The sequence below is a fragment of the Rhinolophus hipposideros genome (assembly GCF_964194185.1).
Source record: "Rhinolophus hipposideros genome assembly, chromosome: 19".
Lineage (NCBI taxonomy): Eukaryota > Metazoa > Chordata > Mammalia > Chiroptera > Rhinolophidae > Rhinolophus > Rhinolophus hipposideros.
Window position 1 is genome coordinate 24,581,996 of NC_138065.1, and position 17,084 is coordinate 24,599,079.

A 17,084-nucleotide genomic window follows, 5' to 3' on the forward strand; every position below is an offset into this window, starting at 1 on the left:
AGTTAAGAAAATGTTCTCTGTGGTGTTCACTGTCTTGGGGAGGGAAGGGTTGCCATACCTTGTCTCCAGAAATGGTAAACGAGCTTTGGCCGTTTGGCGGGAAATAGCCATACACCCGTCCCAGGCTCTGTTTCTCATCACGCGAGTGGAACAAATAGCCCAGACTGGAATGAAGCACACTGGGTTAGTGTACAAGGTCAGGAGCTGGCCAGATCCTCAAGATTCGAGGAAAAACAATATACTTGTCCCCACTCATGTCCCCTCCCTGCATGATCTCAGTCTCTGTGGCCTTAGGCATAGGAGTAAGGGGAGGGCTTTCAGAGTGGACCCTAATCTCAAGGCTCTCCAGATACAAGCCCTGCCATTCTGTCCCCCACTGACAGCAAATTTAGGGATGCCCACTGTTAGAGGCTGAACTGTTTCCCCCCGCAATTCATATATTGAAGTCCTAAGCCCAGTACCTCAGAATGTGACTGTATTAGGAGACAGGGTCTTTAAAAAGGCAATTAAGTTAAAACGAGGTCATTAGGGTGGGCCCTAATCCAATCTGACTGGTGTCCTTATAAGAGGAGGGAAAGACACCACAGATGGGCACAGAAAAGGCCATGTGAGGACATACTGAGAATGCAGCTGTGTGCAAAACAAGGAGAGAGGCCTTGGAAGAAATCAACCCTGCTGACAACTTGATCTCAGACTTCCGGCCACCACAACTATGCGAAAATAAATTCCTGTTGCTTAAACCCTCAGTCTGTGGCCCTTTGTCATGGCAGCCCTGGCAAACTAATACACCTGTCTATTTTTAAATTACTAAGAATTTGAAACCTCACCTCAGAGCCTTAGCTTTTCTTTAAAGGGTAAGATTTTCTTAGCCCTTTTCTTTGAACGCCACACTTCAGGGGCTCCCACAGCAGCAGGCACCTGCCCCTGGTACTCAGTGGTCTCTGGGCCCCAATATCAGCACTCACCTACTGATATTCTTCCAGGTTGGGCTCCCCACCAAAAGCAGGGTCCTGTTGTTGACGCTGACACCATGAAGGGAGTACCCTAGCCAGGCGAAGTCCACCTCGCCTCTCACCATCCAGTTGGCCGCCTCCACGTTCAGTTTTTCTACACAAGACAACCAGTCCGTTTTTTACTTTAAGTGGGAGCATTGGTGGAGTAGAAAGAGTAATCCCTTTTGTATGTTAATGAGAAACGGGTTCATTCTGCTTAGTTTTTGCCAGAATTCTCTTCACCTTCACTGTTCCCAGGACCCCAACATTATTAGAGATGGATCTCGTATGTCACGTAAGAAATGCATATCTAGGGGCGGCCAGTTAGCTCAGTTGATTAGAGTGCAGTGCTCTTAACAAAGTTGCCAGTTCGATCCCCACATGGGCCACTATAAGCTGTACCCTCAAAACTAGATTGAAACAACTACTTGACTTGGAGCTGATGGGTCCTGGAAAACATAAAGGTAAAAAAAGAAGATGCTAACTAACGTGGACTAGAGGATGCTATTTAAAAAGAGCCCCTCTTGGACACTTCAGAGCATCACTGGGATGCCTTTGGTATTTCTGCTCTTAAACTGATCCCCTTTGAATCTGGACCTAGAAGTTGGGTCCGTTTTTGTATATTCAGTGAATCTATCCATATCATTTGCCAGAATATCTGTAAGAGACTCAGAAAATGTAGGTGAAAGGATATGGAATGAGGAAAAGGACATAAACCCATATGCAAGAGAAGTTCCCAACATACTAGAGCAGCGAAGGTCCCCACCTATCCCCTCAGCAAGTATTACCTTTGTTGCTTCTGCCAGGACCAGAATAAAATGCAGCCACAATCCCCTTCTGTTTCCCTCCACCCGGAGCGAAAGGGGAGCCAATCACCAAATCAGGCTTGCTGTCTCCATTCACATCTGCAGCCAAGAGCGTCCAGCCCAGGTTACAGTACATGTCCTGAGGAGGAAACCAGGAGAACCCATTTTACTCCTTCCTGACAATATTTAGGATGTAGCATTCTAGTGTCTGCTCACAGCGGGTGGTCAACATACCTGGCAAGAGATGGTGATGTTGGGGGAAGGAGACATTCTTCCTTGCTTGGAACCAAAGTAGACGTACACTGCACCCTAGGCGGAGGACAAACTCGGGGTGGTCACAAGGTCAGGTGCGACCCAAGACCCTTAATAATAACAAGGCCAAGAGGACTGACAATGAAATAAGACCATCAGAGCTCCCCATGGGCAGGAGCTGGATGACTGGCCCAAACCTGCCCTGTGCATTGCTGGGCTGAAATGGTTTGGTTTTATGTTTTTTTTGTGTGTGTGTGTGTGTCACTTCCATCAGACTATTAACAGCCCCAAAGCAGAAGCCGTTGATTTTACCTGCCTGCCCACTGTCTTGCTCAGAGTCTGCCCTGCATAACTGCTCAGTGTATTTGCAGGTGACTTCACCTCCCCTGTCTTCAAGGCCCAGCTTGGTGTCTAGCTCAGGCCATCACGCCACTGGACGTGAACATACCATGTAGGTACCACTCATTGGCCTTGGGACACATTCTATGCTGTTAGTATGTGTTATGGACCATTCCTATCTTTAACTTGCCTGTCTTCACCCCTACTCCTGCAAGCATTTATTTTCCATCACGAGCCAAATCCTTGGTAGGCAATGATAAATAAGACCAATGTCAGTCCTCCTGAAAAGCTAGCAAGTTATGACACTACAACCTGGAAGGGGCTATGACAGGTATAGGTACAGGAAGCTATGTAAGGACAATGAAGTGTCCTAACCTAGGGATTACATACCCCCTGCAAGAAGTGACATGTCACTCCTGAAGGGTCAGGAGATGACAAACGGTTCACATGTTGAGAAATGGAGTGTGAAGAGGGAGGGTCAGAGGTGAGTGTGGGGCCTTTGACCTCCAGTCAGTCATATGCCGGGTGCCCCTGCCTGGCTGTGGTATGAGCACACGTGGGAAGAAAGGTTGTGGGCTGGGACCCAGGCCCTCTGCTGTCAGTAGGGAAACAGGGAAGAGGTTGGGGTCTGCCTGACAGGGAAGATCCAGGGAAGTCACCTCGCTGAGATGAAGGAAGCTATGGATTGGCTGGAATTTCTGTCACCTTCACTACCATTCAGCATCATGGGAAGAGAGCTTGGGGAAGAGTACTTGCTGCACTTAGGAAATCAGGAGGCCAATCTGAGGCCAGGGAGGCAGGAACAGGTGCTGCCAGGTAATCGAGGTCACATCAAGGACCCAGATGGGAGGGCCAAGTTCACCTACCACCCAACAGTTGGCCGGGCACATCTGGCTGGCTGCTTTCTCCAGAAGCTCTGTCCAGCACTGCCTCGCCTTGGCTCCTCCCCTCCCACCTCATCCCACCATCCTTCCCACCCTGTTCCACCCCGGCACCCAGCAGCAGTCTTACTTTGTATGTGAGCTGATCTGAGCCCACTGAGGGGGCTCCCACAGCAAGGTCGGGCACGCCATCCTTGTTAAAGTCCAACACGGCCAAGGCTGAACCAAAGCGGCCTGAGGGCTGAAGAGGCACAAGTTACTTGCCCTGAACTAAGCCACAGCTTCAGAGAGTACTGCTGACTCCCTGGGAGTGGAGAGCCCTGGGACCACTCTCACTTGAGGGCTGAGGAACAAAATTGCAGCAACCTATGACACATCCAAGACATATCAGCTGGGTAGTTCTGGCCTAGCAAGATTTTTGGCCTGTCCATCTGCCTTAAGGGGAAGAAGGGGTGCCAGAAAGTAGGATTTTAGAAAATGGTCTGTTGTGCACTAGGCCCCACATTAAGACCAAACTCCTCCTGGAAAGTATCCAAAGTAATCCATGACAACAGCAAACAGGACTGTCCAATGCAGTGGCCACTATCTAAACGTGGCCATTACATTTAAACTTAAAGTAATTAACATTAGACAAATTAAAAATTCAGCTCCTCAGCTGCACTAGCCACATTTCAAATGCCCCAAAGCCAATGTGCACAGTGGCTCCCATGCTCAGCAACACAGCTATAGAACATTTCCATCATTCCTGAAGTCCTACTGAGTGACAGTCACTGCTGCAGACACTGTTCTAAGCACTTTGTATTTACTAAAGCAGTACTTTTATTACCTCCACTTTTACAGTTTACAGGTGGAAAACTCAGTCCATTTGGGGACAATTTTCTTCCAAGGTAGGTTTTCTAGATCTACAGTCTAGATTTAGCTGAGACCGAAAAGTAATTCATAGGTTGTGCTAATCTTTCACAATTTACGTAACAGTGAATTGTCTTACACAAGGCGATGTTTGCCACGTGACACACACATGCCCCAGAAACCAAGTGCATTACATATTAGCTAATCTCTCTACACCCATGTGCAATGGCATCTAGAAATACAGCTCCTTTCTGCAAGGCAGTAACTCGACAAACAAGTAAGGCTTGCTCTGGGACACAAAGCATGTTGGGGCAAGGCAGGGACCACCAAAGCAGGGATCCTCCCAACTGAGGACGGTTTCATTTCATCACCACCAGTACACCCTCAAGTCCTCCTGTGGGTTAACCACTCATTCCTAAAGAAACACAGAATTGTAAAGCAGATAAACGCTTGAGATATCCTAACCCTCCACTTTACAGACAAGGACACAGAAAGGCTAATTGCAGACTGAGGCTACAGTGCAGGACATCCCCAGCCCACACCTTAATCTGGCCATTTTCCAAGTTATCAAGGGTCACTGGGGGAAGAGGGCACGGAGCCACCTTCTTCATTCCAAGTGTCTCGGGGAGAGTTTATCACCCATAGGAAGCAGCTGCCTCTTATTCCCTATCTACAGGAGCCCAAAGGATTATACTTCATACAACAGTCTAATAGGGGAATGGCTTTGTGAAGAAGCAGCAACAAGAGTGTTTAAATTTATTTTGGAACTTTCTCATGTGGCGTCACATGGTTCCAGAGAATGCTGTCCCTCTAGGACTGTGTAACCTTACGCACTGGCCAGTCAACTTATTCACACCTCTCTGATTCAGGACTCCTTCTATCAGAGCCTAAGCTGATCATAAACCACTGTACTTCACATTTTTTAAAGTACGTTCAGGCACGCCATTTTATTCTGTTTCCACAGAATTAACGTCACCAAGAAAGGTTTAGTGGCCTGCATGGGACGAGAACCACAGTCTGACCCAAATCCAGGGTTCCTTCCCCTGGTGCTTGATATTCGGAGCACACAGTGCCACCGACGCCCACACTCACCTATGACTCACAGTGGGGCTCTGTCTGCCCTTCCTACGGCTCTGTAAAGATATTGCCAATGATGGCCCAGAGAAACGCTTCCGGGCCCCTAATACGACATTTGCATAGTCATTGTGTGATTTTTCTGGTTGTGAATAATCACTTAAAGCAATGAATCTGCACAAAGTCTGGAGTTCAGTTAATAGTAATGACCAAGGTTGGTCTCTTAATTTTGACAAATGTTATCATAATTATGTAAGATAGGGAAAGTGTGTAAAGGGCATATGGGAACTCTGTACTGTCATTTCAACTTTTCTGTCACTCTAAAATTCTTATAAAATAAAACATATAAACAAACAAAAGTGGGTTTTGTGTGTTATCAAGAAATCACATCCTGATTGGCTACTTAAAGCAGTTCTAAATAATGTGTTTTTGGAGGGTATAAGACTAAAGTTAATGATAGAGTGAGATAAAGGAAGGGAACATCCTTTTAATGAAAAGTGCTACGCAATGTAGACAACTGGCTGTTACTCTCCTTGTTCTTGTTATTGGTTAATCATCTGGAGATTTGCCCCAAAATACAAGCAATGGCTTATTGACACTAAAATACAAGATGAGCACCTCACCTGAAAGCCCTCCAGGACCCCATGGGCCTCTTTGTCTAGGTCTAGGTCAATGGGGGGCAGGCCCATGTTGTTGCCGTAAAGAAGGTACACACGTCCCACGTGGATGTGGCCTGGGCGGCTATAGCCTGGGGCACCCACCACCAGGTCGCCGTGCCCATCCTGGTTGAGGTCAGCTGAGGTCATTGCCCTGTAGGGACGAAGAGAGAACACATGGCAGTGTCTGCTGAGAGCTATGGGTAAGACTATCTACCTGCTTCTTTCTAGAATCCAGCACTTTCACTTCCTCTCACTGATATTGCATCCTGCATGACCCCTGTGAATATTCACTTCTGAAGTTATATTGTGTGTGTGATTCACAATCTTGCTCTCTAATTAAAAACAATACTGCACAAAATGCCTCTGGGAATCTCTGGACCATATAACCTGAGCAAATGAAAAGCATCCTCACAGAACATCACATTCTGTATGCAAAACCCAGAGCAGAAAAGCACAATGCTGGGCTCCTCTAAACCCCTCCAGCCTGTGGTACAGGCTGCTTTCTGATCAATTCTGCTCATTTCAGTCTGTTACCTGATCAAAGATAAGCTGTGTTATGGTAAGTATACCTTTTTATTTCTACCACAGCTACAGAGAGTGCCTTGTACTGGGAAAAAATTCAATGTCCTACATATGTAGTAGATGTTGGTAAATGAGATTCCATGACCTACCAGATACAGAGATAGACAAACTAAGTCAAAGGTTCAAATGCCTCTGGTGGCCTGAAAAGACCAAAAGTCATTTATTCTAGCTCTTATTTGCTACATAAAGAACAAATGGCAGAACAGAGGAAGAGCAGTTTCTAAAGGGTTTGATGGCTGGTGAAAGACGGACACACACACACACACACACACACACACACACACACACGATGATGATGCTGTTTCCTTCATTCCTGAGGCAGAACGCTGGTCAGTGATGCCTCAGGAAGGACTTCTGCTTGGCTGCCTGCCTGCATCACCCCCTCTCCCCCAACATGGCTTCCAGCACAGCAGGGGGTCTTCTTTTGGATCAAGAAGAAAGCCAAGAAGAGTCACTGACCACAGTGAATGGCCAGAAAGACAGATTCATCTCCCACTTTCTGTACTGGAGCCAACATGAATGATCTGATGAGGAAGGGCTGTCAGTAAAGTGTTCCAAGGGATATGCAATGTCATTTGGATGTGAGGAGTTTAGTTAAGAAAGAGGTTTCACCAAAACCTCCAGAAAATACTTTTGTATCCTTGGGCTCAGTATTGATTGATTTTTAAATCAGAGGACTCCCTTACATTCTCTTTATAAAATCACTGTGGTGTACTAGGCTTTAGCCATATGAAGCTACAATATTCCAGTGAACATATCACTATCTGCTTTTATCAGTCTCGTGTTTTTCAATTGCCCCAAAATCTGTAACAATATAGCCCCAAGAACACTGAAGCTTGACAAATATTCTATACGTTAATACTTCATTGTTGTGATTATTTAGTGAAGTGAAAACTCCTAGTATTTAAACACATTTTGACCCATTTTTAAGGAGGATGTTTTTACCTTTAGAATAACTTAACCACTAAGTTAATGTTTTTGTTGATGATGAATTGATTGGAAAATAAGGTGTTAACAGGTGCCATTTAATACATTTGTCGAATAACAGAATGAAATTAACACTGATGATAACATTCAGGAATTAGCTAAGGCACACCTACCAGCCAAGCCTCGCATAGGGAACTGACAAGAAGTAAGATGCTAAGGGGCTGGAGACATGATTCAGTGGCCGCTGAGAGCTGCCTGTAAACATCGTCCGTAAGTTCCTTTCCAAAGCCCGGTACATAAAGGATAGGGAATCCTGAAATGAAAGAATCATGCCAGATAAAAACACAGCATCATCAACAAAGCCACCATGCCCCATCAAAGCACTGGACTTTCATAAAGGAAACGAGCTTTTACAAGTGCTAAAAAAAAAAATGTTGATTCCATCAACAGGTAAGATCATTTAGGAGAGTGACATCGCTACCCCCCACATGAGCTGGGCAATGGCAGTTACAGGCCTGGAGTTGGGACCAGCAAAAAGTCAGCTGGGCCTTCACCCCCACCAACCACATGAGGATGGTCTGTACCAGTGTGGAGAATGTAAACAAACAAAATCACTTTTATGGACTAAAATTTTTTAAAAACAAGTTCATTTAATATAGAACTGTTAATTATATTTGTGTGGGTGTATGCATATGTGTGTGTATATATATACATATATACACACATATATATGCATATGTATATATATACACATATGTATATATATGTGTGTGTATATATATGTGTGTGTGTGTGTGTGTGTGTGTGTGTGTGTATATATATATATATATATATATATATATATATATATATGTATGTATGGTTTTTTTCCAAACAAATAAACTGAAACAACACCAGGGTACCAAAAACCCCTCCAATCTATACCCAAATTGAAATGCTTCGAGTCCCAAGAAGCCGGGCACATGTGGGAGGTCACATGCAGAGTGCTGGCAGTAATGTGAGAATTAGGGGACAACAAGCCCCTGGACTTAGGATGCTGAATTGTCCTCAATGCAGAGGTTACTGCAGAGACCCAAATGCAGACTGGAGCGGCCCTGAACAACCTGGTCAGGTACTAGATCCATCCAAGTTCAGGGGACACAACTCTAAGTCCACCAAGGCTGACATGAGACCAAACAAGAATGCCAAGGGCCCCCAAATAAGCAGTCAGGTCAGAGCCATGGGGCAGCCTGGATGTCATTGGTTCGAAGGACCCTGCAGGAAGTGACTGTGCCTTCCATTTCTGCACTCTAACCCCTCTGGCAGGCTTCCCACAGACAGCTCTTCCTAACTCCCAGCTCTGGCTCTCACTCATCCAGAAAGCATTTAATAGGCTCCTACCATGTGCCAGGCCCCATGATGGGCCTTGGAAATATAAAGTCCTTCTCTTCCATAACGTTTTCTTTTGTGAAGGAGACAGATCCAAAAAATTGCAGGACATAATGACATAATGTGTGAAGCCCACTGCAAAATGCAAATGCAGACCCTTTTATTCCAGTTTTAAGAATTGTAAGGCAGTGACAGCTCAGCATGTAGCCAAGGATGAGGCCCTGCTAAGTGTGACTATGGGACTTCTGTGTGACTGCACAGGCTGCATACCCATGACACAGGCCCTGCCCAGGCCCTCACCCAACTCCCAGACACACCACTCACAGAGCTGTCTAAACCCTTCTCTAGACGTTAGGAGCCCTCCACAATCTAACACCTACTTACCTTCCAACTTTCTCATGGTACCTTGTATCCCTGTCTTGTGTTCCAGGCAAAAAAAAAAAAACCCGAAACAGAAAAAACCTATCTCAAAAATCCTGAAACTTTTCCAACTCACTGCCAGAAATACATACTCACTGATGAAATACTATCTACTATTCAAGGCCCAAGTCAAATGCTACCTCCTCCGAGAAGGCTTCTCTGATAGTAGGGATATCATTTTTATCATAGAGGCTAATTATCCCTCCCACCTCATTATCATGGTATTTTTTGCATTCTACTCACATATGGTTATTTTTGTATTTATCACCTCTATTAGATTGAAATTTTCTAAAGGTTAGAGTCTACCTCCCTTTCATCTGACATCCCCCAGGTGAGTGGCTGACACTTAAAGACGATCTCATGGATAAGCTGCATATATCATGGCATCCCTCGGCATGGGGCTCTGCACAGGGGACTACGGTGTTACTGATATACTCTGCATTAAGACAAAGCTGGCCTGGCCTGGGGGCCCAGCACCACCTTGGGCACCACCAGACTTGCTAAAGGCCACTAAAATCCAGACGCACATTTCAAGATTCGGAGGTCAAGGGTCTGTGCTGGCCTGGCACATGCCCAGGTGACTTTTGATGAATGATTAAATAGCCAGTGACTCCACAGAACAAGACATCACAGGAAACAGCATGGTCCTCTTTCTCCATGAAAAGCAGACAATACTTACCGAGGTCCAGGAATCCACACTAAAGACCACTCCTCTTTCAGTGTATTGTATATTTTTCCCAGTATCTTTAGTTAAGGATGCAGTCAGATTTCTATGAAAATGATTTTTCTGTACTTGTGATCTGTTGAAAAGAGAGAAGAACAAAATGGTTAAGAATGAGAAAACAACAAACCCCCTAAATAACTGGGTTGAAGAAGTTAATCACAGGTTAAAAGTCCATAAAGTTCTAACATCTGAATGTTGAAGGAACAGCAACACAAAAAAACAAAATTTTAGAAAAACCTTCATAGGAGATTCCAAAAAACCTTTTAGTAAACCCATTTCCAAGGTTCAAAGGCCTGTCCTTATGAAAAATATTTCCTATAGCTTCAAAGTTCTAAAGTGTAAAAGGTTTTAATTCCTTCCAGATTACTAAAAAAGCAAAGGTATTTTAACATATCATACACACAGTCAAGAAATAGGTCTATGGTTGTTTGGGAAGGTGGTATGCTCGTGGACTGATTTATCTTTAAAGACATGCCAGATTATACAATAAAATATATTTTCAAATTCATAGATTTTACTCAGCTTACACAAGCCAGATGCCTAGAGGAGCCAGACAGGATTCAAAAATGATTGAAGGAGAAGCCAGGCAGCAGAAACATTTGAAGGGACCTGCATGGGACACCTACTTGGGGCGAGATTCTGATACACAGGAGGTTGCGAGCCCAACCTAAAGGTATTCAATTCAATTCAAACAAACAAAAAACTTACCTGATTCAAATAAATTAAGACAGTGGGGGCTTAAATGAACACTTTGTGCATATTTTCAATTCTTTTAAAGCTCTAAACTCTCTCTTCACGGGGTTTTGTTGCAATGTCCTTTTCTTGAATATCTAGATCACCCTTAAATATCTTGGTGAAAACATCACTTCTTCACGGAAAGCTCTCCGGTGATTGGGTTAGGACACACTGTGGTACATCCCAAAGCACCCAAAGGTATTTTTCCTTCCTAGCACATGAGGGTGTTTACACGTTCTTGGTCCATGCCTGTCTGCCCATCAGACCATGCACCTACAGGAGCAGGAACTGTTTCCATCTTGTTCCCAGCAAGTTCTCTAACCCCTAAACTAGTTTCTGGAGCCTAACAATGAAGAAATATTATTTGTACTACTTTATTGCTATATTTTATGACTAAACATTTGTAACATTAATACAATTATGAAATTGGTGGCTGGTATCCTACTCCAGCAGGGATGCCACCTACCAGCATCTGGCCTCTCTCTCCCTCAGAAACTACCTGAGAGGTCTCCCTACACCCTGCCTCACTGATAATTGTTTTTTCAAGGTGAAATTTGAGTAAAGTTAATGAGTAATAACAACAATAATGATAGTAATAATACCATTAACTATGATTTAATGTTTGCTGAGCAACTTACTAATGTGCTCATTGCTTCCTATCCATTCTTGTGCTTAATTCATACCATAATTACGGGTTTCTCCATTTTGCCAAAGGAGGAAGCTGTAGCACAAAAAAATTAAGCAACCCGTTTAAAATCACCCAGCTGTAAATGGCAGACCTGGAATTTGAACTTCTGTCTGTCTTCATACAAATCACATGATTTTAATGTCTGCTGAGCATCCCTCCAGGTGAGATTCTTTCTATGAACCATTTCGGAATGCACTTACCCCTGGGTGTTGGTTTGCTGGCCTCCACAGGAAATGAATAGAGGGTTCTCAGGCAGATTGCAGCCACTAGGGAAATAATCAAATGAATCAGGCATTTTTCTACCTTCTTGTCAAGCATGAATTTTACTGAGAATGGGTGGTGCACTTCAAACTACCTCCAGAAGTCCTAGTGTAGAGGTGTGCATTCCTTAGCCAGACAGGACTGGTAAAGGGCTGAATGATAATTGATGGGGATGGATGAGCTGACTGAGGGAGTCTTATGGTAACACAGGCTCATGGCCATCCCCTTTCCTCCCCACTGCACCTGCTGAGCTGCTCCATGCTCACACTCACAGGAACCATCTCAGAGTTAAGAGACTGTGAATGAAATGGGTTCCCAACTATGTCACCTCTGTCCGATTATGCTCACTTTTGTTTGGATATGTCTTAGTTTCTCAACCTCATTCTTTTAAAAACAAATGTATAAATTCAATAATTAAATAGGTAACTAAGTATCCCTTTTTTACAAGTGAAAAGTCGACTGAGACAACGTAAGAGATTAACTTCCTCCTAACTCTTAACAGAAGCACTAAGGGAGTGGGTATGTTTTAAAAGAGTCTCTTCCAGAATGAAGACTGTTTTGAAGGAAGATTTGCATGGAGCTCTCTGCTGGAGGCTGAGGTAATGTGAAGGTCAATATGAAGCCAGGCAAGAAGGACTAGTTGCTGGAAAAGAAATTCAGAAGAGAGCTGGGAAGAAGCTGAAGACACATTTTTCCTACAAAAACCTTTCTTAGGGCCAGTTTTACGCTGAGGAAAAGGGTTTTCCTTGAATTCTCATTTCTCTACCACCACGATACAGATGGCAGCCTTGCAATGTGAGAACTATAATTACTTTTTGAATTAAGTAGAGTTCTGGCTGAAAATGTAACTACCATTATTTCACTGTTTCTTTAGGATAATAATGGCATGAGTTTCAAGTAACAAATTTGCTTTGGACGATAACCTATTCTTAGTAAGTTAAGAAGCACCTACAATATGAAAATATGTACATTTTTTCTTTCTGTCATAAATTCGTGTCTTTCTTTGGAATCTTCTCTAAATTTCCCATAAAGTTCTGTAACTGATTAATCTTTCTTTGTATAGTGTGTAAAATGCAATCAATTCATGGAATTTTCTGCCTTGATAAATTAGGGCAAAAATCAAGGACAAGAAATCGATTTGTTCTGTTATTTTATTAAAGAATAAGGTCCTAATTAAAGAATAAGGTCCAGCCACACATTTCCTCAGCTATTTGGACAAATTAACCAAAAACAAACACCAAAAATGTGTTCCAGTTTGGGGATCACTACACATGGACTTTATAAAACAGATAAATGTAGGTCATTCACTTTTAAATGGACATATATTATAAATCCTTCCAATAGAAACTGAACTCCCTTCTAATAATAATTATAATACTGGTAGCGAACATTTATTAAGTGCTTCCTACGTGATGAACCATTTACATGAGCTAATTTACTCCTCACAACAGCCCTATGATAAGAGATGAATTCTTACTGTCCGCATTTACAGACGAGAAAACAAAGCTTAGGAAGGCTCAGCCACTTGCTTAGGATGGCCCAGGAGTGAGGGGCAGGTCTCAAATTCCAAAGCCCATCCTTTCTATCACTTGCATGCACCTAAAAACCCATAGCTGAAAGGAGAGCCTGGAGATTTTATTTTATTTTATTTTTTGAATTTTAATCAGAGTTATTTGAGCCAAATTGAGAACATATGCCTGGAGCAAGATCTCAAATGATCTGAGCCTAGAGATTTTAGTTGAGGTTTATTTCACTATTAACAATGGTATTTGTATGGGACTGTTTATCTCTGCAAAAGTGTAATCCACTGAGTATTTACCAGGCTAGTGTCAAATTTGTCATCAAAGGGAATTTTGGTTGAAATCAACACAGTATATAATTATGGTTAACATTATTTGAATATTAGCAAATGTTTTTAAAGGGCAAAGGAACATCCTTCAGTGTATAACACTCCAGAGCTACGCCTATATAGGCCACTTCAACTTATAAACCCCAACCCTCCTATATCCTTACTGGAACAGCTGCCCAGGTGCAGCTCCTGCCATCGGATCCTCTTCTCCATTGTCATGGCTGCTGCTCAAGCATCCCACCTGTGCCTTCTCTGCTTCAGGTGCTGCCTCTAGTGCTTCCTATGCAGCTCCACATCTCTGTCCGCTCAGTTCAGCAGCACAGAAGGGGCTGCCTACTCAGTCTTATGGTTGGAAATGGGTTCTGAGAGGCACCTTGGCTCCCTCCAGCTGTGGGCAGATTCTGTGAGAACCTGAAGGTCTACTACAGCTGAAAGGGGTGGGGGGAAGGGGTAATCCCAGTCTCTCCTGGTCTCCTGCCATCCGAGTCTCTGGTTAACACTCATCCTGAGCATGCTGGGAAAGAGCAGTCAAGGAGCTAGAAGTTGAACAGCTGTCCCAGCTGGGCTAGATATCAAATTCCAAGAGAAGGTTGTGCTTTACAAATGCGTTCAATTCTGATTTTATTGTACAGTGTGGGGGTTACATGAAGTACCCTTTGAAATCCTCAAACCCCTAGAGACAAGCTGGGCTGGAGAGGAGGATTGCTGTGCCCCAGTTGCTGGAGCCTGTGGAAAGCAAGCACTCCAGCCCACAGCATAGGTTCTCCCAAATGAAACAGATGGAGCCCAGTGGTGGCTGGCAGCTGATTCCTTCCTACCTGAGCCATTCCTCGCAGACCACAAATTATACAATATCTACCTCTCTATCTCTAAAACTTAAGAGATATCAGTAAATCTAACCAGATGCGAGCTAGGCAGAGTTTTGATTTTTTCTCAATTAGGATAAAACAAGCACTTCATGAGACTTTTTCTTTTCATTTGATCAATTGAAAAACCTGAGAGTTCTATTGGGGATGGGGGTATCAAAGCAGGGAGCTATCAGGAGAAGAAGTAGAGTAATAATTCACCTGGTCCCATTCTCTAACATGAAGCTTGTTAGACGGTAAATATTAGTGGACCAAAACGCCATATCATCCAGTCCTCCAAGGAAATATTCTTGGAATTGTTCCACCAAAAATGGGGACTTTCTAGAATAAGTGGGATAAAGCTATGGCAGAGAGAAAGAAAAATAAGTAAATAAATAAATGAGTCAGATGTGTCTCCTGGTATCTTTATAACTCTTTACATTAAGATCTTGAAGAATGAAGCCTTACCTTGGAAACAGCCAACATCTCACCATACCTGCAACATAAACAATTTTGACTGTGAGTTGTGGTTTCCACAAAGAATGAAGCAACTAATGAAGAAAAAGCTCCATCATCATGTATCCACTATCATGCAACTGCCTTTGAATATGAAAAATTCATTAATCCAAAATGCACCCTCTGGAAACAAAACCATTGAAACACGCGCTAAGGAAGTCATAGTACAGTTGCAAATTTTCCACTGGGGCCACACTTACATTTCCAAGAACTGAAGGTATGAACAGTCAACAATTGCGTTTTTGGTGATGACTGCTCGGCCATAGAGTTTCTTATAAATTCCCAGTAGATCTTTGACCGGCACATACCTGAGAAAAGCATTAGAATAAAATAAGGCTTGTGTGATTCTAAAGTGGAAAATAACATAACAGCAGCAACATCAGCTCCCAGTTATCCCCTGATGACTATGTGCTAGAGCCATGCAAAGGGGTTTCTTTTGATGTCCTATGGTAATCCTACCAAAACTCCTACCAAAACTCCTACCAAAACTCCTACCAAAACTCCACATGGCCAGTACTATGTTATTCCTACTGCACAGAAAAGTTAAAGAGTTTGCCCAACACTGCACAGCAAGCAACTGGTGCCTTAATCAAATATCTATGAAGGTACTTTCAAAGACAGGAAATGGTAAAGTATTAAAAGGGATGTTTAATTTTGTCAATTCAGAGTTCAAGGAGCACATATAAAGTATTTTTATTCTCTTGAATTGAATTATGCTCAAGAATCATTATTTTTAAAGTGCCAAAAATGCTCCTCTCCCCAACATTCTACTGAGTCCACAGTGTGGTGGTAAAAAAATATATATATTATTTAGGCTTCTGGATCATAGATATTAGTTCTTTCAGTTGGAAGAAGAACAGCATCTTAAAAATTAGATCTATACTGAGTCCCCTTTTATCTTCATTTCAAAGACATTAGAATATACCAGACAGAAATCACAACCAACAAAACCTGATTTTAGTATATTTATAAGAAATAATCTATTGATGTCCATTTTTTATTTTTATAAGAGCACAGAGATGGCCCGTCCAATAAAAATAGCTTAAAAGTCTAGACAAAATACAAATATATATTTTAGGTGACTCACCAAACTAGCAAGAAAGTGAAAATTTTCCAAAGGCCAAAAACAAATTGAAACTGGAAACTTTGAAAGGTTTCAATTTTCCAATTAGGGGAAAGCCAGATTTTGCCCTGAGGTTCTGCAAAACTGTTGGAACCCAGAGGTTTTGTGCTGGCTGTGTGGCATGCAGGAGACAGGAGATAAAGTATAGGAACCACCTGAAGTGAGCCATCTTGGAGGAGACTCTGCACTAAAAATTATACCTTTATAATTGGAGGATTATACCTTAAAATTGGAGAATAGAGTGATAGCTAAAAATAAACACAACATACTAACAAGGACAGCAAAGAAACCTGCCTGACTTCAACTTGGAAATGGATAGAGGGGGAAAAACAATCTCCCCCTAGAATTGGTAACCACTACCCAGTCCCACAAATGTTTTGTACTTCATTCATGCAATCTGTGTAGTCAGAAAAACTTCAAGTCCAATGTAACTTAATGTGGTCATAGGATAGTAGTAGCCCAAGCAGCCAGCAGAGGCCAAGACAAACTCTCTCTAGAGAAATGCAGCTCTAACTCCAACCTCAAGTAATTCAGGCACCACAGAATATATCCAAAATATATATCCAGAATATATCCAGAAGCCAGATGACATGCCATTTGAAATGGGCATCTAACCCAGTGCAGATGGCTCCATGTGTGGAGTTAGAGAGACCCCTCATGCTGCTGCTGTCACCACATCTTCCTGGGGTATCCAAGGTCAACTGGCCTCAGGGAATCTGCAAGTGACTAGCTTGTTCTGGACATCCTTTACTTCTGAGGTAGCCGGACCAGGAATAGGAGTGGGAAATTTGCCATGCCCATAAGCTCTCCTTTCTCTTTGGTCTATGTACACTCAGGGGCTGAGGCTGGGACTGGGGGACAGACCATGTCACCTTTTGACTGCTTAGTAAACATTTGAAGGAAAAAAACAAACAAAAACCAGTGTAACCACAGTGTAGCTATAGTAATATATGATAAAGTAGAAGGCAACAAGCATTATTAAAGATAAAGAAGGTCACTAGACATCATGATAAAGGGTTCAATTCACTAGAAAGATAAATAAGATTTGAAACTTGAATGTTCTCAATGATGTATCTTCAGACGCACATATAGCAAACTTTGACAGAACTACAAGGAGAAATTGAAAAAATGCACATCATAGAGAGATTTTTAAACAAATTTCTTTCTTGGTAATTATTAGATCAATCTGATAAA

At 42.8% G+C, this 17,084-nt stretch overlaps 1 protein-coding gene across 2 annotated transcripts in view; it reads right to left on the minus strand.

Moving 5' to 3' along the window:
- The window catches only part of GPLD1 (glycosylphosphatidylinositol specific phospholipase D1), a 51,193-nt gene that overhangs the window by 10,432 nt on the left and 23,677 nt on the right, over positions 1-17,084 (minus strand). For both annotated transcript variants that reach the window (XM_081026620.1, XM_081026621.1), the window contains exons 9-20: positions 14,968-15,075; positions 14,720-14,747; positions 14,474-14,613; positions 11,497-11,562; positions 9,829-9,949; positions 7,535-7,674; positions 5,817-6,003; positions 3,401-3,511; positions 2,033-2,107; positions 1,781-1,937; positions 966-1,107; positions 59-164 (exon numbers count right to left, since the gene is read on the minus strand). In XM_081026620.1, coding sequence (XP_080882746.1) covers positions 59-164; positions 966-1,107; positions 1,781-1,937; positions 2,033-2,107; positions 3,401-3,511; positions 5,817-6,003; positions 7,535-7,674; positions 9,829-9,949; positions 11,497-11,562; positions 14,474-14,613; positions 14,720-14,747; positions 14,968-15,075 — 1,381 coding nt within the window. The remainder of the gene's footprint in view (positions 1-58; positions 165-965; positions 1,108-1,780; positions 1,938-2,032; positions 2,108-3,400; positions 3,512-5,816; positions 6,004-7,534; positions 7,675-9,828; positions 9,950-11,496; positions 11,563-14,473; positions 14,614-14,719; positions 14,748-14,967; positions 15,076-17,084) is intronic.